Source organism: Apteryx mantelli, chromosome Z, assembly GCF_036417845.1.
Source record: "Apteryx mantelli isolate bAptMan1 chromosome Z, bAptMan1.hap1, whole genome shotgun sequence".
Taxonomy (NCBI): domain Eukaryota; kingdom Metazoa; phylum Chordata; class Aves; order Apterygiformes; family Apterygidae; genus Apteryx; species Apteryx mantelli.
The window spans coordinates 75,192,511-75,214,364 of NC_090020.1; the positions used below are offsets into that span (position 1 = coordinate 75,192,511).

Below are 21,854 nucleotides of genomic sequence, written 5' to 3' on the forward strand. Positions count from 1 at the left end.
CCAGGGACGGGGAGGAGAAGCAGCAAGGGAAGGGGGATGGCTCGCACACGGCCGATCCCAGGAGGTCCCCGCGGAGGGTGGCTGCGCCCTGCTAGCCGGGTGGGAGCTGGCGTCAGCCGGGAGTCCTGTGGCCGCGTGGCTCTGCACCCGAGTTCGCAAGCCCTGCTGCTAGCGCAGCTCCGCGGCTCCTGCCTCGGGGCGGGCTGGGCGCCGTGGGGCACCGGCCGCGGGGCTCGTCCATCACGCTGGTCTCTGCGGCTTTGCACGAACCGGGGTTGTCGGTTCATCGGCGGAGTTTGAGGCAGGGCTCCTGGGGCTGAAAGCTGTTCCCATGTGCCGCGTTTGTGCAAAAAGCCTGGATTACAATGAGGAATATCTCCCATGCTGAACTCCTCATTCAATTTTGAGTACAAACCATTTCTCTCAGGTTAAATCTACTCCCCGCTGTCACTGCTGCCTATGGTGACTGGAATCCAGAGGCAGAATTAGATAAAAGAATTGCAAGGAGGAATAAGAAAAGATGTGAGCTAGATGGTTAAAAGATGTGGAGAGAAGTTATTTTTGAGGGGGTGTGATCCTAAAATAGCAGGGACCAAAAGTGTTTGCTAGCCCTGGGAGTACAGCGTCAAGGTGTGGGCACTCCTGATGAAGTGTCAAAGTGTTACAGTTTGCCTGTACTTTGTACGTGGGTCGTGCATGGGTCACACATGAATGGCTTGTGACCTGTTCCTTGTTTCTTAATGTGAGGCATGTGTTTTTCACTTTATGATTTGGTTCCTGTTTTGCAAATGTGAACTTGTTTGGGCTTTCCAATATGGAGCGAGCCTTACACCTTGGAAGGTGCAGAGCAAAAAAGAAATGCTCCCATGCAAGACTGAAGGTTGTCAAACAGATAACACTTAACAAAAATCAATCTGCAATAAAGTAAAATCTTTATTTTGACGTGCTCTCTCAATTTGAAAGTCAAAGTTCAAATCTCAGAAATGTTATTGAAGAGGCAATGGTTTTCCAGTTTAGAAGTGATGTTTTAAAAAAAGCCAAACATCTGAGCTAATGATCCAAAGCTGTGTCGCTGTGATTAACAAGAGCAGTGAAAACACTGAGTGCTGCTCTGTAACTTTCTGCTGCAAAAGGTAAACTTGCCTTTATCTGTATTCCAGTGTGTGTGTTGTGCATGCTGTGCAAACAAGCCCTGGCTGCTGGCTGGGCCCTTGTGCTTCTGGTGAAGCAGAAAATCATGCATGGGCCTAATTAGATGATAGCCCTGGTCTTTGCAAACTTCCCTCAGATGAGTAATTGGAGAATACTCTCGTAAGAATTACGGGCACAGAGCGATTAGCCGGTGTCTGCGTTAGGAACCATGTGTAGCCTGAAAGGGAGTGGGTCCGTAGGGTGAAACCGCTGTGCTGAGACCTGACCTCCGCACTGTGGGTGTTTTGGGGGTTACTTGGGTTTAGCTCTGATGTGGTCCCACAGACGGAGTGCCCATGGGCATTCAGCTGGAGAGCACGGCAGAGCAGCTCGAGTGCGCTGAGTGTGCTCCTGGCACACATCTGCCCGGTGACTTTCATCTGCAAAGCACCTAGTCTGTGTGCTCGGCGGCCGCTCCGCTGCGCGAACCGAAGTGTGGTAACAAGGAGAAGGAGATTTGCTTCGGAAGTGTGCTGTTGATTTGAACTGAAATGCTGAAGTAGACAAACCCCATCAGTGGCAGCCCTTGGCCCTGGGGCATTGGGAGGGAGCAGGCTCCCTACAGGCTGAACTTTCTCCTTTCTTCTCAGTTTTCGGCCACTTCTTTCCCCTCTGTCCCTCCTGCAGTGGGAGGGATACAGAACTGTCCCCTGCCGTATTACAACCCAGTAAAGCCTAACTTCAGGAGGACAGGGGAACCCGATTCAGGACATTTTGGAAAACATATTTGGTAAGAATGGAGTGATGGCAAGCTTCCTGATTATTGACAGCAGCGGTGTTTGGGTACGGATGTGGATTTAGAGGGATGGCTGCAGTCATTCGCCCTTGTGTTGCAGGTACATTACCAAGTCACGTGAAGCAACCGAGTCTGTCTGGACTTGCCCTGTCCTCCAGGGGAGGGTGCATCCACCTCTGGGCTACCGCAGGAGGAAGGTGGTTTGACACCTTCTTTGGCAAAAGCACAGAGGAGCTGCCTTGTTGCAGCAAAGGTAAAAAGCTAATATTTATCATTTTGAAGTGGTAACTAATTATTTTAAATTGCTCAGTTTTCTGGTAACTGAAAATGGTATTTGTAAACATGGCCATGCATCCAGCTAAATGTTTGTCTGCAGCAGAGCGATGAACTAACAAATTGGAGCATTCAGCGTCATGATAGTTTGACTGAATTAAACCACTTCTGTTTGTACTCTCTGCTGCCAAATACGTAACAAATATCATTTGTCTTTTTAATCCTCGTTCTTCTGTCTGTAGCACCCAAACCCCAAAAGCAGTGTGTACTTCTGTCTCCAGGACTTTTAGATGAAGTCTTGGGAGTTGCATGTTTTATAGGAGCAGGTCCTTTGTAAAGCTTGAGTGCAAAGGCTCTGCAGTATAAATGCAATGTCACTCCTGTGTTCTGCTAAGACAGCCAATAAATCACTAAATCCCGAAGGACTGCTTGTTACTCCCAGGGGACAGATGACTGCAATTGCATAATCTGTTACCATTACATTTAGGATGTCTGTCAGAACTCTGGGGCTTTCCTAGGCATGGAGGAGTTGCTGTCTGGCTCCTAGACTCATCTTCTTCAGAGGTTTGCTCTGGGGGGATGGTGGGGAAAAGGCTCAGGGTGCCTGTCCGCACCCTCTGTCCATCTTGGTCGGTGTTTTGGAGTTCCCTGCTGTTCCTTTCCTGTCGCTCTCCCAAAGTGCTTGATGTGCTTCTGGTGCAGGGCAGAAATGTGTCTTTGCATCGTGCCAGCATAACTGCAGTGATCCTGATCTCTCTTCTTTCTGCACCTGAGATGTGATTCAGCTGGTCTTCATCACTTTTGCGAGGATGCCTATCCCTTTAGTTTTAGAAACGGAAGGTGTTAATGTCATGCAGCCGAAGCAAGCCAGTACTTCTGTCTGGAATATGTGTGCGACTCCCTTCCCTTAGGCTGTCGACTCGCGCTCTTTCATCCGGCGTAAGTGAGCGCTGCTGATGGACGCGGAAGTGCAGCCCCTTGCCCAGCTCCAGCCGCTTGTTTTCCTTGCCGTGCCTGTGCGAGCGTGGGTGCGCCTGCCGCGAGCCGTCGCAGGGCTGGGCTGGGTTAAAACTCCCTGTCTCGAGGTTGGAGTTTTTGCATGTTTGCTTTTGGCTGGGTTCATTTAAAGCTGGATCAGTTCCCTGATCGGGTTTGTTTGCGATGTTGCCTAGACGTTTGCGCCAGCACTGGAGCAGGATGTGGGGTGGGAGGAAGGCTGCAATCTTGTTCGGGGTTGGCTGATCCCAGATATAAGGTGTTTGTGAAACTGTGGTGCTTCAAGTCCAAGGGCTTCACCATCATGGGCCTTGCAGCAGCTCCATGGGATGAGGCACGTCGTTGGCAGTTTCCTTTCCTCAAGGACTGGCCTGGGGTGCCCCAGGGGATCTGTAGCACAGCGAGGGAAGAGGAGTTCAGTCCTCCCAAATTCCAGGCCACGTCGTTGCATTGAGACAGGCTAGCAGAAGGTGTCTCACCCGACTTCGGTCACTGTCCCATGTCGCAAGGCCTCGCTGAATGTTACATTCCCATGAAACAGCGAGGAGGCAGCAAGCCGGCAGACACACAGCAGCGCTCCTTTGCACGCTTTCTGCCCTTTTTGAGAGTTCGAGATTTCACGGTGATCCTGTGCCATGAGGTCCTGCCTGCTGCCTCGTCCCACTGGCCCGAGATGCGTTTCCCTCCTCTTTGCAAGCTTCAGCACTCGAGCATTTGTTCCTACTAATACGAAATTCTTGCTGGTTTGGTTTCTCTGTTGAATGGATGAAGATCGGACCTTGCCCAGTTGGCTCACTGCTAATGGTGCATCTCTCTGAGCTGCTGTTGTACACACTGACACCGGCCAGCCTGTGAGCAGCCTGAACATCACCGCAGCGAGCATGAGCACAGTACCATGCTCCTAGCTACTAGCAGTTTTAATCTAGGAGCGGATTGGGTCTAGCCAGCACTTAACGTGGGCAGGGCATGCTTATATTGGCTTATAAAAGGCTGTGAAAATACACCTTGAAATTTCACTTCTAAACTTATTTTTCTTCAAAATTTCAGTGGGTCTAGTTGCATTCCTCACTATAAATTTGGTGAAAAATACACTACGGGGACCCCCCCCCAAAAAAAAAAAAAAAAAAAAAAAGGAATTCAGAGTTTTGTTTCTCCTGAAAGCCAACACTTAGACTATCCTGAAAAAAGCCAGTATGGAGAGCCACAGCTAATGCGAGACTGCAGGAAGCGCTGCTTATTCTTGGCAACAAGTTGACGGCTCTGAGTTGTTTGCCCTCGGAAGGGAAGCGGGAGCCCTGTAACATACCCCAGGCCGTTTGAATCAGCTCCGGGGATGTTTTTAGTGTCTCACTCCATGACTGACTTTTCCCATGCTGTTTCTCCGCTTTCCCCCTGCTTATTAGCGCAGGAAGAGAAGATTGCATCCCGTGTTGTGTGTCATCGCACGCAGAGCCTGGGACAGGAAAGGGCTTGTCGGAGGTGAGACGCTGCACTGAAAACTCCCTGGCTCGTTCCTGGCGTGCCGTAGCTGTGTGCCCACAGGAATACGTTCAAGCAGCAGCTAGATTTACCAGCGTGGTTGGTTTCTATTGAGATAAACTGTCGCTGGAGAGCAGGGCGCCCTGGGGAGGCGGAGGAGGTGTGACGGCAGAGACGGGGTGGCAGTGGCTGTCCCGGCGGAGATGCCGCCCCGAAGAGGTGTGCCCCAGCCCAGCCCTGCGGTGAACCTGCTTGCAAGGTGGCTGGGGAAAGGTTTGGCCCGGTTTCTGGAGCTTGCTGATCCCCCTCTTCGACTGAGGTGGGTGACTTGAATCCTGCCCGAAGATGCCGAAATCGTTGTCCTAGAGGACAACCAGCCTGGAAAGCATCCGCGTGGTGTTTGCCAGATCTGCGCTCGATGGGCCGGGTGCTTTCACGCGGCGGCGGCAGCAGTGAGGTGAGAGTTTGACGAGGAGGCATGTGCTCTTAGATCCCTCACTGTCTGCTGGTCACTGGAGTTATGTGCCCTGTGTTACCTGAAAACCAGGTTAGATCATGTGCCTGTTTCACGAAGAGATAGTTTGTTAATTTTAGCTTTTAAATCCCCCTTGGGTCCATAGATTTCGTTCTGTTAGGATCCACTCTGCCCTATCTCTTTCCAGCCTGAAGAAGATTGAGTTTCAAAAAGTTTTAGCATGTTGCAGTCTTTCGGAGAAGAGCATAAAAATTAGCAGCCTCTCTGTCCTGCTAAGGACATTACAGGTCCCCAGGTATCCTGGGTAGAGGTTCTAAAAGCAGTTGTCTCGGCTGAAATTTCTTTTTCTTGCTCTGGTGAGCTATGTTATATGGCAGTTGGCTGGATATCAGGGATATTCTGTGTATATAATTTCCAAAGTATTTTCTGATCTATCGGGATGAAAGGTTCTGTAGAGATGCAAAAGAGTGCCATTATTATAAAATAAACATACTTCTTCAATATTTCTGATACTAAAGTAAATCCAGATGTTTTCTTATGGCCGCTGGGCCTGCTTTGGGTTTTCCTTTGCTCTGTGTGACCATCTGTATTTGTTCAAGTGTCACTGTATTAGCTTTGAGATGTGATGTGACACAATTTGTTGCAGCATGTTCTTGTCAAGTCTGGAAACCTTTATGTTTACACACACATGCCCACATGTGCACGCACATGCACATATATATAAAATGAAAAAAATACTTACTTTACCCTAAAATACCATTTCCGAGTCTGACACTTCACATACATGCGAGGACCTTGGAATAAACTCAGCAAGTTTGTCAGTTTATATAATTGCAACAATCAGCTCAGCAGTGTCGAGGAGAAATGGGATTTGGCTGTGGAGTTCGAAATAGTCTCCGAAGGAAGCAAATGTGTGCTTCTCTTCGTAGTTCTGATAGAAAGGGAGTATTAAATGCCCCTTAATACCAGCCACCGGTTGCACTTTCTAACATGTGGCTGAACTTTGCAAGTGGTAACTGTGCAGCACTGTTTAAAGTGTAAAATGATTTTGCCTTAATTTTTAAAATTACTGAAATTTTCATGGTTTCTCTCCTACAGAGAAGAACAAGTCTGCCCAACTGCTTAAGGCTGATATTTCATATAGGCTGATATTTTACCATAGCTAATGCTAGAATGAGATCAAAGCAGTAAAAAACAGCCGGGTGGTCATTTTGTCTGAGCACGGAAATGGGAAATGTTTCAAAGTCGATGTTTCAGTGACGTTTTGGAGCTTGCTTGGGGAGCTGCCACTGAGATATCAAGGCCTGATGTTTGTCATCCCTTCCTGGGGCGTCTCGGTGTCCATCACCCTGGCGCCCTGGTTGTTTTTGTGATCTTTCCTTTCTGAATTTGGATTGGGTTTCTCTGTGCTTCAGCTTTTACGGGGCTTTTTCAGAATTCCAGCTGTACCCAGCCTGGCCTGTGACTGCCAGGAATCGGTTTCTCTGCCTTACAGTCTTGGTTTTCAATGAAGTGGATCAATCGAAGCTGCATTGGGGATACCTTTGCACCGTGCAGCTTCTCCTTCCCAGCTGAAGACAATGTTCAAAATAAATAACAGCTTCCGGGTAGAAGTCGGTATCAGCTCTGATCTCTGCCTGCCCGAAACCCATATGGTGTACTAATTTCTGATGTCTCCGAGTGCTCTGTAGGGGCCAAATCCAGAAAGAAGCTTGTCTGCCTTGCACACATTAAAAACTCTGAGAAGTGGAATTTGGGGTCCTGTCTAACTTTTGCACAGTTTTCTGCGTCTAGAGGCTGTACAAATATGCTTTATTGAATCCAGCTCTTTCTTGCCTTCTGGCATAAGATGCTCCTAGATTGATAGAAAGTAATGAAAAAATCTGTGGATTCTCACTCATCTAATACAACCTTTTCTGTCTTTTGTCTTGTGCTTAGAGCCTGCTGGACCTTCTTAAGTTTTTTTGGCTTCTGTCTTAAGTAAGAAAAGAAATTGCAAAGTAAAAGTAAGCCAGCTAAGTAGGCAGCAAGTTCTTAGCACAACTTAAATGTCTTGGATTCCTTGGTTAACAGCCCTGCCTAGGGAAGGGAAGGAGCAAATGACCACAAATGCTTGCTGTATTAGTTCCCTGTCTTGTAATGAGAGTTTGGTGTTACACCAGTGTTGGTTTTCCAACATGGGATGCCTGGTCCTTGGTTCAAAACAAACTCTGAGATAATGATGCCATTTATTGCATCACTGATACCCATCCTTGCAGTAGCTGGATCTAGCCTGTCCTGAAATATCTGACATCAGCTGGGGTACGTGATCATTTACTGCCATTCAAAGGTAGTTGCTCACTGACCCAGAGAATGTTTTTCTTTTTTTCATGGAAAATTATTGTGTGCTTTGAACTGCCTAGAGGTACTCAGGAAGACATAAAAACATGAGTTACTACAGGCTGCACGCCTGGAACTTGTAGGCCATCTCGACATATGGAGTAAATCAGCATGGCTCCACTGACTTCAGTACAGCTGCAGCTATTGCTGCCGGCTGTGAACCCTGCTCCAAACTTTGGGCTTGATGCTCTGTGGCCAGTGGATAGAAAAAAGAGCTTCTATCTTCCCTTTTATTAACTTCACATTTCTAAACAGAGTGAATGTGCTACAACGAGAATTAAAATAGTAAATTATTTTTTCCTGTCTAAGACTGCTTTATTTGGGACAGTCAGTACCTTACCCCTCTCTCATTCCACATAGTTCCTAAATCAAATATTTGATGAATGCATGCACTTGATTACTGGCACTCAAAAATACATCAATGATTAGTTCAGAGATAGAGATCTGTGTTTTAAAAAAAACAAAACCCGCATACATGCACCTGCACAAAAACAAGTCAGGCAGAACTGACTCTGCACAAAAACAGGGTGGGCAGTACCTGTGTGAACCACAGGACTATTGGAAGAGGAGCTGCTTTTCTGTTTCCGTGTGCCAGGAGAAGCAATGCTATCAGGCTTATGTGTGATGGATCAGAGTGCAGTGATATTGCTGCAAGCAAAAGTCATGAATTTTAATCAGCTTCACTGGCTGCCTTGAAATCTGAGTTGAAAGATAAATGTGAAAAACAGGCAGCCCATATTGTTTCTGGAACAAAACTGCCCCTTTTCTGTTGATTAGAGATTTTTTTTCTTTTAACTTGATAATCAAAAATACTTCCATTCTAGTTCTGGAATTTTTTTAAGCTAACCCTTCAGGTCCTGTCTTCCCTCCGTTGCATCCTGCGCGACATGTCACCTCGTGGCCACCCAGATAGCTGACCATGGGTGCAGAGACTTTCCAACCAACGGGGCTCCTTGGCTGTCAGTTTTTAGATGGGTTGGGTTTTTATTTAAATATTCTTAATGGTTTTAAAAAAAGAAGAGGCTTGCCCAGTGAAAACCGCTGAGTGGATTGTCCTGGGAGTTGAAGTCCAGTTTATGTTCACTGGGGAGATTTGGCACAGCAAATGCGTTTGTCCTGCAAGTCTGTTGCTCCAGGCCTGTTTTGAAGGCTACATAGTTGTTATATTCATTTAGGCATTGGTCTTCCTAATCAGATGTAAGCTGATTATAATGTTGTCTAGTAGGGACATCTAAGCTTTGGGAAGAACTGGGCTGAAACTACCAGCTAACATCCGTGGACAAACCACACACCCATCGTGGGTTATTTTCAGTCACTCCCAGGCTGGTCCAGATTACTCTCAGTAATTGAGAGTGTTTTCTTCACTCCTCTGTAAAGAAGTTTGCTTCAGGGGTTATCATAGCTGCTTTTCCTGTTTTGCCATAAGTCACCTCTATGCAGGAATAATTTTCAAGGGTTGTATTTAAGGCCAACCAACTTTTTAAGAAAGGAGAGGGGAAAATTAGCCCAGAAACTCCAGGTAGGGGAAAAAAAAAAAAGACTCCTGAGTCTCTCCTCCTCTTTCAGCCAAAACTGCTCTATTATTTTCTCTTAGGATCCTTTATGATTTAACTCCGCACCTGTTTTCCCATCTCTGATAGCTGTGGGTTCACCAACTGCTCCATATTAATGAAATGTTCGTTGCAGCTGCAGCAGACACTTACTTGATGCTCTTGGAAATTCTTGCTGCTTTTGCTAGTGAGAAAGGCAATATATTTTTGGGGCCTGAATCAGTGTGAAAGGGCACATACAAACCTGCTAAGTACAAATTCCAGCTTGTTTGTACTCTGTTGGCTACACCCTTGGCTCAGAACCCAGGTATTTCAAGAATTTGGGTTGAGGTATATGCTTTCCCAAAAGAGACATGAAGTTAGATTTCCCCTTTTGCATCAATGGGTGCAGTTGCTTTAAGGTCACTGAGTATTTGCTTGCAACAGAAATGTCAATTCCTTCAAGGCAGGTTCGAAGCCTGTGGGAGGGGAGGCGATGTTTTGCTGCAATAGAGGAAACCTCGTGGCTTGCTCCCTCCGTAGCTGAGATGGCTTAGCTCTTGCTTTGATTGGAGTATGCTTACTCTAGAGGAAACCCACCTTATTTCCATGTCCGTTTGCCGGAGCCGGTACGCCTTAGTTTGCAGTGCCGTGCTTTGGCGTACTGAGGCCATGGGAGCTATGTCTGCTTACCTCAGCGGCTGATTTTTTTTTTTTTCCCCTGGGGCCTTAAAAGCATGTATGTATGCTGAAGCAGAAGATTAGTTTTGCTAAGAAGGCTCATTTCAGATGCAAATACTCTATGGGCTGCTGCACAAATGAAGCCTGCCCGATTTTCCTTTCTAAATCTTTACTTATTTATTTTATTCTCCACCGGGAACCTGCACTGCTTTGCGTCATCCACCTTTTCGCGTTGCAGTGACGCGACTTGAGGTCAGAGCGGTGAAAACCAGTTTGGTGGTATGTACCAGTGCCATGTAATGCCCGTGTGAGGTCGGCCTGAGCGAACGTGCCTGGCGCTGAGGGCTGTTTGCTGAGCAGCGTCCACGGCCGCGCAGAGCTCCTCCGTGCGCCTGCACTGCTTAGAATATCTAATACCCAACGAAAGGAGCGTTTGCCGATGCCTCCAGGCATCCTAGTACATCCCGGTAAGCAGTTAGTCGGGGCTGCTCGGAGGGCGTCTCGCCGCCGACGGGGCGCAGCGCGGGCGTCGCGGTCCTAACGCGCGCTTGTCCCTTCCCCTGCAGTTACTTGGCTGAGCAGTGCTGGAATGGCGGCTTCGTCTACCTGATCATGCTGCGCCGCATCAAGCGCAAAGCCCCTCTGCCTCCCTCCAACGGCAACAACGGCAACGGCTGTGACCCCAAAGCGAAGCCGGGCCCCGAGCCGAGCGACAGAGCCGCCCAAAATGGGAAAAGAACGAGGAAGTTCGGCGTCATCACCAGGACGCCGGGCGGCAAGGAGAGCAAGGAGAAGCCTGGCTCGGAGCCGGGCAACGGGCACTGCACCCCCATGGAAGTGGAGGCTCCTCAGCCGGAGCCGTCGGAGGCGGAGAGCAGCGTGGAGGAGCCGTTGCGCGGCGTCGGGGGACAGCACCGGTCCCGGCTGTCGGATGGCGGGGTGCCTGACGCCAGCGACCAGTCTGCCCAGGTACGTTGCTTTGGGATGTTGTAAAGAAGCAGCAGGTCCGCTGGTGGATTAAGGGCTTTGCTTGAGCAGCTTCCCCGATTTTAGTACCCTGGCATTAAATAATAATGGTGAGGGGCCTCTGTCGTGTTACTGTACGATTGCTTAGTATCACACCTGTCAGTATTGGCTTCTGGATTTCTTTTGCTTGGAACAACTGATGGCGTTATGATGCCGTGGCAGGAGGTGTCAGTGGAAGATGGTCATCTTGTCCTTTGAGGCTTCATGTTTAGAGTCGTCTGAGCTCTCCGGGACGTTAAAGCTTATGGTAAAATTGAAATCCAAAGCTCCCTTTTTGAAGGGGAAGGGAGTTGGCACAAGACCACGGTCCATTTATTAACTTGTGTTACAAAACTTGTTTGGAAAATGTTTAGAGACTCCATGGAAGTTGCTGTGAATTTTGCTCTGCATTGATGAGACGGATGATTTGTTAATGTTTGGGACAACAGCGGGACGGGGGCTTTTATTGCTTCTTTCTTTGTCCTAATGGAGATCTTGGGGTTTGTTGCCCAGCTGGAATTTCAGCATTGCTGCATGCACACGCAAAAAAATCACCCGCATCTTGATCAGATTTCAGAATGCATCTATCACCAGAAGAGCTGTTTGTCAGTCTTTCCAAAAACACTGATAGTATAAACAGATGAACGCTGCTGTGCTGGGCTGGGGACTTGCTGCAACAGCTGGTTTTGCTTTTAAGACCACAAAGCTGGTAATACAGCAATGTGAGTGTACATCATATCACTAAATTGTGTTGAACAAAGGTGTGGTATTAATGTGTCCCGAATTGGCGATCCCCGATACTAGTGCATCATGGTGGTGGTTGTTTCAAACTTAAAATACAGTAGAGAGGCTGAAACCAATTAAAAAAAAAAAAAAAAAGGTCCTAAAGAAATGTAACTGAGAAAACCTGCTCTTCCCATCAGTGAGCCAAGTTTGATTTCATGGTGCAACAGGGAGGGAAAGATGCTTGTGGACAGGTTTTGAAATTTACAGTCTGTAAAACCTTTCTGAAAGAGAATGTTAAATTAAAAAAGATCCAGACCATCAGTGTTTTGAAGGCTCTGGCCAGTTTAAAAACTTCTTAAATCTGTTTTGAAGATGTCTAATTAAAGAGATGTCATAAATGAAGATGACCTGAGCTTTGTGGGGATAGCCAATATATAAAAAAACCCCAAACTTTTAATCTAGAGCTGTTTTGTGCTAGTGTTATCTTGATGTTTTGAGCCATCTTAGTCTGAGAAGTAAATTATTAAATTCAGAAAATATATTTGAATGTGAGCAATAAATACACATTTTTAATGCGAAGCACATATAAGATAGCTTTGTAAAACATGAAAGCTTAGTTAAGTCACTGGAAATTTAAGAGCTATCATCTGTTCATTTCTGGTGCATCTCTCATGCACCAGAGAGGCACAGTCATTTAGCAAAATTGCTTGTCTTCTCCCCCTTCCCCCCCCCAATATTTTGCTTAGAGGAATGACCTCTGTATGTGTCAGTATTAATTGCATTTTCCTGACATCTGAATGTGGAGAAATTTGAATAGCGAGAGCCTGAATAGCATGTCTTGATCATCCTTTTCTGTATAAAAACAAGGGGGCCTTACAGAAGCCTCTCCCTTTAACATCTGTGTGGGAACTGCTGTCAAAGGAAGCAGTGGCTTAATTCTGTTTCTTAACAGACAGTGAATAAAATTTTTAAAATTATGTAAGTCCTATTTAAAGAAACGAGGAGAGAAAGCAAGGAATGAAGAAACTTGGGAGTCTCAAATCTCCCTCAACGCTCTTTTTTCAAAGCGTGACCCAGCACTTAGGCATTTGAGATCCAGTTGTGGTAGGAGCCTTTTGAAAACAGTTTCCACAACTTAGTGTCAGAAGTCGCAACCTGCTTCCAAGCTTTGGAGAGCGAGCCAAACCTTTCAGAGCCGTGGGATGAATTATCTCCTCCCGAACGAGGACGAGGTGCATTGGCAGGGCATCGCATCTGTGGGGAAAACCGGTCCGTCCCTGCTGCCCGCGCGGCGCTTGCTGTCTCCATGAGTTGGCTGATTGAATATCCAGCGCTGTCAGTCTCGCGCCTTTGGGGACCACTGCATTCGCTTCGAAACAATCCCAGCCGGTTGCAGCGAGCTCGAGGGTGGCTGTCAATGGGAGGAAGGGCTCGGAGAAGCGGCTCCGTGACCTGCGCAGCTGCGTGAGGACCTCTTGCGTTAACACCCCTTATACTCCCTTTAGCTCCTTCCTACTCCCCTGCCCCGGGAAGCAGGTTGAAGAGTTACAGAAATTGAAATGCTGAAGCCAGGGAAGTCTCTTTTGTCCCTTTTGAATGTTTGTCTGAAGTTGTAGCAACCAAACGTTAGGGCAGGAGAGTTTGGTTTGAGTCTGTGTCTTCAGCCGCTCCCTTACCAAACCCGGCGGGCAGCTTCCGGCTGATGCCTTGGAGAAGTTGTGGCAGGAGTGCTTTCGAGGCAGCTGCAGCTGTGCGTCCAGGGTGTCGTTTGCTCTCGACGTACCTCCTCTGCCACGAGCCTGGTGTTTTCTTTCCGCTTTATTCCTGTGCGCTGCTCATAACAGCAATGCTGAATCGTGAAATGAGAGCTGAGATGAGCGCTGTTTGTCAGATGAACCTACCAGGAGTTTCATGTGTTACCAGCGTATGTGCGAGTGTCAGTCCTCGTCAAGCTTGCTTTCATCTCTTCAGTCTCCATCGGTCTCTCCTGTGCCCTTGGCATTCTTAGTGCCGCATATAAACAAATCTGCTAGGCTCTTTGCTTGTACGTAACCTCAATAAATATTGTACCTGTCAATTAGCAGCCCATATTTAATGTTTACAGTTGGTTAAGTTATGCTGCAATATTTTGGGGATGAACCTAAATGCCTCTTAAAAAGTGCAGCTTCTAAACAGGCTCCTTGCATCTGCATGGCAGGAAGGTCCTGGAGGCCTGGAAGCCAGGTCTGACCTTGGGAGAGACCCAGGCTGGTCTTGGTAGGGGTCATGTGCGGTGATTTAAAAACAGGCAGTCTCTGAGCTGGAGTAATGATCCATCACATCTTGGGAAGATTTGGGCACTTAAATACAGCAATTGAACTTTACTTCTTTGATTCAGCAGCTTGAAACAGGGTAGTGTTTTGTAAGCTAGTAGTTGTAAAGGCAAGGATGTAAGATGGGTATGGGGAGGCGCTACTGGAGTTTAGCTGAGAAACGATGAAAAGAAAGAAACCATGGGCGAGCTAGTTACACACCAATTTTGTGGTTTCACTGTGTTTAGTGATAAGACAGAATTCATCAATTTTGTTCTCAGTTTCTGTATTGGAGTGCTTTTAGAAGAGCTTTGTTCTACTCTCCTGGTTGTTCAGTCCCTGAGGAGTGTTGAGATACAATCAAGTACAGCTGGCACAAGTGATGGATCAGAATTACAAGTTTTGTGAGTATGGTTTGTAATGGTGACTTGAGCTGGTTCAGTCCTCGCTTACATGATGAGAGAGGCTTTTGCTGCTGACGCCAGAAGCTGGGGAACTGGAGGTGAAGTGCATCAAAGCACAGAACGTGCAGGACCAGCCACCTTCGCTTCCTCCTGCCCCGGCAGGAGGCTTTGGAAAGTCCCTAAAGCACCAGGGATTAAAAGAAAAAGCAAACAAACTTCCAGCATCCCCTTGAATGCTCTTGCTTCACTGGATTAATAAGGAATTGAAATCCAGATCCCAGGTTAGCAGTCACCTTTGGAAGCTACCTAAAGGAGATTGGGTAGAATAAGAGTGCTTTCATAACGAAGGCAGGAAGGTGAGAGAGCCTGGGGATTTGTGCGTTTCTCCACTGGGTTATTTTATAGGATATAGGAGAGGTCCAGGGTGTGTGCACCACATCTCCGGGGTTGGTCGTAACGCCTCGGTGTGTGCTTGTGGTAGGAAGCTTTTCCAGAATGGAAACAGGTCAGCATGAGGTAGCCCCGTAAAGTATGTTTTCTGTGAAGTCAGCTTACCATCTATTAAAAAAGGAGGGGAGGTGGGGAAGGCGAGAGGATATTATGCCCAGCCTCACAGAGATTTTTGGGAGGTCTGGTTTATAATGGAATAGTGCTTTGAATCCTTGGATGAAAAGTGCTCTATATTGTTAACCCAAAATATTTTGCAGTGAGCTACAGCTGCCAGAACAGCGTGCTTAGCCAATTTTGCTCCCTTATAGGCCAACGGGGCCTATCTTGCGTAGGCCACAACTCTGTTGAGACCTGTGAATGTATACACAGGTGCACATGGATGTGTACGTACGTAAAAAGCCCAGTCAGGTCTTTGCAAATGGGCCCTTGCTTTTGTATGATTTTAATTGACATGTACTTGATTTCAGTTTATCGAAAACTCTCTTCTTTGTTCGGGCCCGTTACTGCTTTTTTATTAAGAGATGGCTTGTCTCAGGGAAGGCTGAATGCTTTTGAGTTATGTTTTGCTTTGTAGTGAGGAAAGGGTGGCAGCCCTTCTGTAGCCAGTATTTACAAATCAGCATTGGTAAATGCCAGACTTACCTTGCGTTTTTGTTAACGAAAAACGTACCTTATCCTGCCAAGCAGAACGGGGCTAGTGGCACATTATAGGAATCAAAAATTGAGGCTCAAAATAATGCACTTGCCTTAAGGATTTTACTTTTTTAAACATGATGAGAAAAACTTTTCTTATCGGTTTGTTTTACCAAAATGAAAACCTGCTCTGAGCAACATGCTTACAAATGTAAATGTTCACAGCTCCATTGAAGCTGGTGAGGCTAAAATGATTTACATCAGCTTTTTTGGCAACCTAAGCAACGATGATTGTTTCATCAGGGCTGTTACGGGGCTTTTATACGAAGCATGTTTTAGATATAAGTAACTCTGTTTTTAGTTTTTATTGTAGACACCTTGAGATGCGTAAAGACCTTCCTCAGAGTCTGTTTCTGTTCTTTGGTCTTTTTATCTTGTGTATTTGCTTCCAGCTTTCATTAACATGAATCCTGGGGCTACCTACCGTCTGGAAGCTTTAATGTGCTCCGTGATAAGGATGACTTCCCTCTGTTGTGCCGGGGCTGGATCGTCAGCTGTCTTTGGGGCAAGGGCTGTCTTTCAACTGTATTGTACAGCATTGAGAAAACTTGGCCTTGATTTTGCTTGAAGTTTTAGGAAGTGCTTTTATGTAACTGGCACTGATATTACAAATAATTTTTTTCTGCCAGTGGTGTTCCACCTTGCCCTAAAACAGCAGTCATCACAACTTTCTGGGATAAGTCTCACTTGCTACCAGATTTCTTCAGCTGACTTAAGGTTTTGCCTTTGTTTGCTGTGATTTAAGCAATAGCTACGACTGTGGTAGCTGTAGATTTTAATTTCAAATAGCAGTCTGTCCTTTTATTTTGTTTCTAAACTGAATTTTCCAAGGGGGTGGGGGAATGTTGTGTGGAAGAAAACCTGGTAATGGATAAGTTATAATGGATTAGTTTTAATGGGTCATCTGGAAACGAAGTTCTCACTGTTAGAAATGAGCTACCTGCAAAGGCAGAACAGATACGTACTGCGTTGTGTTACGGCAGCGCCTAGGAGATCTCAGCTGAGACCAAAGCTCCGTTATGATAAAACATAAGTCCCAGTACGAATGCATTTCCCACCTGCCAAAAAGTGTTTCTTCATTTTGCATATGGTATTAATGATACAGAAAATCCACAACTGGAATGCAAAAGGATGGCTTCAGCTGAATATAAATTCACACCATTTACATTTTAATCATTAAGTGCAAGTGTTTGAAACCAAGTGGACGTGCCTTAAAATAGAATGTGCTGTTTGTTTAGTGCTGTAATGCTTTAGGTGTAAGTCATGATTATAAAGCTATATACACTTAATTTTTGAGTCAGGGGGCTGAAATCACTGAACAGACCTGAGGGATCCTTTGGGTCCTTGGCACAAGTGGATGTAATATCAGTCCCCAAGAAAGACTCGACTTTAGCTGATATCGGTACCATGGTGGCTTGCTCTAGGACAGGCTTTAATATACTGCAGTCAGCGAGGGTTTATTATTATTATTTTATTTATTTATTTATTTTTGGAGAAACTTCAAACCAACCAACCAAACATTCCCCATAACCTAGCAACAGAATGAGACCAGGCAAGATATTTGTGAGAATGTAAACGCATCCGAACTTTTAAAAACCTGAGCTTTCCAGGGGGAATTGCGGTGCTTAAGCCCCCCTGGGTCAGGGACAGTGAGAAGTCCATTGGCTGCTCTTGAAATAAAGCTTCAGTCGAAGGCAGAAGGAGAGAGAGAGAAGGGGCCTGCGGAGGCACCATCCAGATGGTGATGGCTCAGGATGACAAATGACTCCAGCAGATTTTTATAAGGGGTGATGATGTAGTTCAGGTGCTTGCAATGGCTGATTTAAAGCCCTTGCCAAGGAAATGATGTCAAGGACCAGCCTGTCTCTGGAGGGGGATCCCCGGAGGTCATTTGGTGTAAAGTAGCAGGGTTTTCATCCCCTTCTCTGTGATGCCTGTTTTGTGTATTTTAATTGTGTGTGTTTCAGGGGGCGGGGGGCGAATGTTGTTGCCTTTAGCTGTTCCCCAGGCTTCATCTCCTGGGGTGCTTCTCTCTCCTCACATTTCAGAAATGTACACCAAGTGCCTAGGAACTGTTTTAGCACGTCACCCTATTTAGGTGGTCAGCGGTGGACACTTGAATGGAGTTGCAGTTGTGCCTGTGCTGTTGGCTCCTGCCTATTTCTTGGACATTGAAAGGCTGCATGGTCAACCCTGGGCAATTCTTATTAAAGGCTGCTGTTTTTCTTTCTTTTTTCCCTCTTTCAAGTGGTGTAGGAGATACTGAGAGGCATGGAGTGGCTTGCATCATACAGATGTGGAAACCAAAGCCTGCAGTGCCTCACTGCTAAGAAACATTGTAGGCAGTAGGGAAAGACAAAGAACTCTTGTCTTGGAATATTATAAATTGGAATATAATCAACTGATAAAGGAATTCAGCTTTTTATATTCCTGCTTTTAATTGTTTTGGAGTTGTTTAGCTTGTTTGTATAGCCGTGAAAACAAGACCTGAGGTAGCAGAAGAAAGCTGGAACCCTGCTGCCAGATCAGCCTTAAAAATATCCTAGTAATATCAGATGAAAAATGTACTCATTATCCACTAATGAAATAATTGCTTTGTTAAGAATCTGCAAAAAATCAGATTTTGGCTCCATTTTCTGATACGGAGTCATTCACAGTAATATCTATGATGTGAAGAGTGATGGCTCTTGACTGTATCTTGAGATTGACACGTTTGAGCTAGTCAGCTGGTATCTGATCGTGCAAGTTAATTTGCCGGTTACCGCTGTGTCTCGCCCACGTGTCTGTTTGGAAATGGGGACAGCAGGAGGTGAGCTGGGGAGGAGGCATGGTTTGACCCAAGGCAGGGCAAGGAGCTGGTCTCCTTCAAGCTTGCTGGGAGAAGTGCTTTTAATTTGTTGGGCGTCAGTGAAAGGTGCTGGGGGAAAGGTGTGCTTGTGTCCCACCCTGGCCGCCCATCGAGGGAGGCCGGTGCACTGGCCGGGGCTTGCAGGGCTGCTCCTACACGCTGGTTGCTTGGGGTCTCCTGGCTGCGTATTTCTATATGAGAAATATTCTTGCGATTTTTCAGCTGTATGTCACTGGCACGTTGGCTGCCAGCTCCTGTCAAGACTATTGTGGTCATTTTCTTTAACATGTGAATCTTTTTTACTTTGAGTATCAAGTTTCCAAAAGCAGCTTTGGGGGCAGTGAGGAGGAACTGGCTGTTTGCTTCTGCAGCTGTTATGGGTAAAACCTGCGAGATGCCTAAGTGGGAACCAGCCCCTGCAGACGGACAATAAAAATCCATGGTGAAATGCCAATGGAGGCATCCTGTCTTCTGTGTTAGGACCTGTTACAGTCAATGTATGGATACAGATCTCACATGATGACACATGATTATTGGAATTCTCATCAGTGCTTATCTCTGTTTTTATTTAAAACTTGTTGCCTTTTTTACAAAAGGCACTGCTGAATTGCTGCTGTGACAGAAAGTGCTTTTTGTAGACAACTATTTTACATTTTCCCTTCTACTGTCTGGCTTTTTAACTACTTAGTGCATTTCTGTTTTCCATTTGTTTACACCTTGCTCTTGCCAAGCTTTTCTTTAATATAAGATTTCAAAGCAATTTTTCCTTTGTGAATATATAGATTTGCAGCTTCTTGAACACTGCACAGTCAAAAATCAGTCAACCCCCTTTAAACTCCCCTGCAATTAGCTGGTGAAAGAAAGGGGGGAAGAATGGTTCTGACATATTTTATTTATTTATTTATTTTAATACTTGGAGGAAAAATGGTCCTTTTTGTTTTATTAATGATGTGGTTATGAAATTGAGCGTTTGATGGTATGCACTTGGAGCAGGCATAATGCAAGCTTCCCCGCATAGCACTGGCAGTGTGCTTCCTTTCTGATCTGTAACACACTAGCTTATTCCAGATGTAGACTTGTTCTGAACGGAGGCTGTCTAATGTACAGTGGTTTCACGGTGGAGAAAGATGGCCTGCAGGGACTGACTTGAAACTACCAACTGTATTCTCTGTGCTCACTTGTGGTCTGTTACATAAGATTGACCCATTTTTTCGCTTGTGATTAATCCAAGCAGAATATTCATACTGTCTTAAAACCATTTTAATTATTTGTAACTTATGCACTTTGAAGTTTATCATCTGCAAGTGGAAAAATCTGATCCAAAAAGCTGCTTGCTTAAAAGAACCAAGTTAGGAAAAAAGTTGAGTCACATAAGAATGATGTAACTGGAGAGAAGAATTAGCCACTCCAACTGCAGCCTTATTAACTTGGCCATTTGTGTTTGCTCTTGCTATAGGAGTGCTGAAGGATGTCAAAAATGTAGGTCTGGGAGGGACTCAAAGAGATCATCCAGCCTCATCTCCTTCTCTGAGACCATCTCAGACGAATGATTGTCCATCGTGTCCGTGAAACCCTCCCATCAGGGGAATCTGCAGTCCCCTGGTGTAGGCAGGTCTGGTGCTGCTCTTGGTGACGGATCTGAGCAGAGTTAGAATATGCTTCGGGATGGTGGGAGTGACCAACCAGGGAACAAATCTCTAACGGAAATTTTGGCTTCTCATTCCTTTGGTAGTCTCGGAGCAAGCATGGATGTCTGTTTGAGGGTGCATCTTGGCTGCATCTCGGGTGAATTGCTTGAAACTTAATGGCTTGTGAGGCACAGATAGTCAGCCTGGGACATCTAATGAGCCCTTCTGCATTTGCTCTCTCTTCATCGTTGAGTTTCCTTATTGTGACTTGACTTCATTTAAGGGCAGATGTGGGCTGGTCTCCTTATTCTTAGGAAGGGCCAGAGCAGTGCTCTGGAGCGGATGTCTGACCAGTCCTGGGATGCAGCAGCTGCTTTGCCTCTCTCTGTCCTCGCTGAGGATGTCTGGAGTTTGAAATACCTGGCTGGACAGTCATCGGCATATCTCTCTGCCATAGGCATGAAATGCTTTTCCAGATAAAGCTTTCGGGGCATGTGTGCAGATTTATTGTGTTGTTTATAAATGAAGTTATGAGAATTATTCTGAGTGGATGGAAAAATTCAGATGTTAATAGGAGTATGAAACTGGCAACAGCCAAGTAGCAACCAGAATTGTGCAGCCGATCAGAGGAGACTGTCCAGTAGTTAAACTCATCTTGCTCTGAGCAGGGATTAGGCAGAATCCAGGGACAGTGACATCAGACCTGCGAATTGCCAATTCCAACTACATTTGGAGTTTCCTTTGTGTATTATAAGTCTCTGGAGCTGTGTGAATACACCAGAATCCTAGCTTTCATTTAAAGACTAAGTGAGCTTGTAGTCCCTTTGTTTATAAAAGAAAGCTTGAAAATACGATCCTTTAAAAATTTCTTAAATTAAAGACACAAAATGAATCACTGTGCCTTATTTATTTATTTTTAAGTGTTTAAGCTTTGAGCTGTTGAACCTGGGAATCTCCAGTAATTCAGGGGAAACTGGTTTTCGGTAAAAATTCAAATGCATTTCAAAATCCTTGCACTCAGCCTAGAGCTTTACTGTTAAGGCTTTACTGTGATGGAGTCGCAGAAGATGCGTGTTCAAAGCAGCAGGGTTTCCCAGTTGGCTGTGAAGCATCCCGTGCTGCTCTCTACAAAAGAGATGGCAACCTCACGCGGAGGGAAGGGGATTCTGCCGAGCACCCCCCGTTCTCCGAGAGACCTCCAACAGAGACTAGGAATCTGCTTTTTAAAATGTTCAGCTCTTAAAAACTTGGAGTGAGGTACCTCAAAGGTATGTGGGTATTGGGGGGGGGTTGCTTTGTAACAGCACCGGTGTGATTAAATAAATAGCTATGAATGTTTTTATCAAGAAGAGTGACAGAACAGTGAGGCGATCTGATTTCCAGTCAACACTGAATTGCTTATTCCAGTGAAATGCATATAGATGACCAGCAGGAACTCGAACGACAGCCTTTTCTTTTCTTTTTTTTTAAACAGAATGTGAACAAGTCATTTTAAAACTAGTGAAAGGAATACATATTTGGGCATATGCCAGATTGTTTTGCTGTTTTTAGTGTGGCTGGATTCTGCCACCCGTATTTGGACTAAGAAATGCCTCACTTTGCAAGTGCTTTTGATTTCAGTGGGACTTCGAGGGGAATAAGATGGCTCTTGTATTAAGAGCAGTGGAGTCTCGTAATTTGCTGCTATTGAGTGTTTTGCTAGGTAAATGAATATTTGAGTGCGCAGGTCAGTTAAGAATAGATTTGTGGGGGTTTTTTAATGCATGATAGTTTGAGGAACGCAAGTGGGCACTGCATGTTGTAGGCCTTTGCGTAACTATCATTGCACAGAGCTTTTGCATGTTGTTAAACACAGTTTGATGACTGCATTGCTGAACTTCATTAGAGGGTGTGCTTCGAAAATGAATTCGGCGACTGGACACTCAGAACTGCATCTTGTGAGGAGATAGATTGTCATCATTTTAGCCTGGTCTTGGCTTCAGGGAGAGAGAAAGATTGTATTTCTCTGTTATACTATTTTTATTATGGGTACGAGGCACTTTATAGCAAGTAAGTCTCTCTGGAGCGTTC

At 45.7% G+C, this 21,854-nt stretch overlaps 1 protein-coding gene across 1 annotated transcript in view; it reads left to right on the forward strand.

The window, feature by feature from the left end:
• PDZD2 (PDZ domain containing 2) overlaps positions 1–21,854 on the forward strand; it is a 148,013-nt gene that overhangs the window by 66,436 nt on the left and 59,723 nt on the right. The window contains exon 2 of the mRNA XM_067315910.1: positions 10,306–10,708. Coding sequence (XP_067172011.1) covers positions 10,306–10,708 — 403 coding nt within the window. The remainder of the gene's footprint in view (positions 1–10,305; positions 10,709–21,854) is intronic.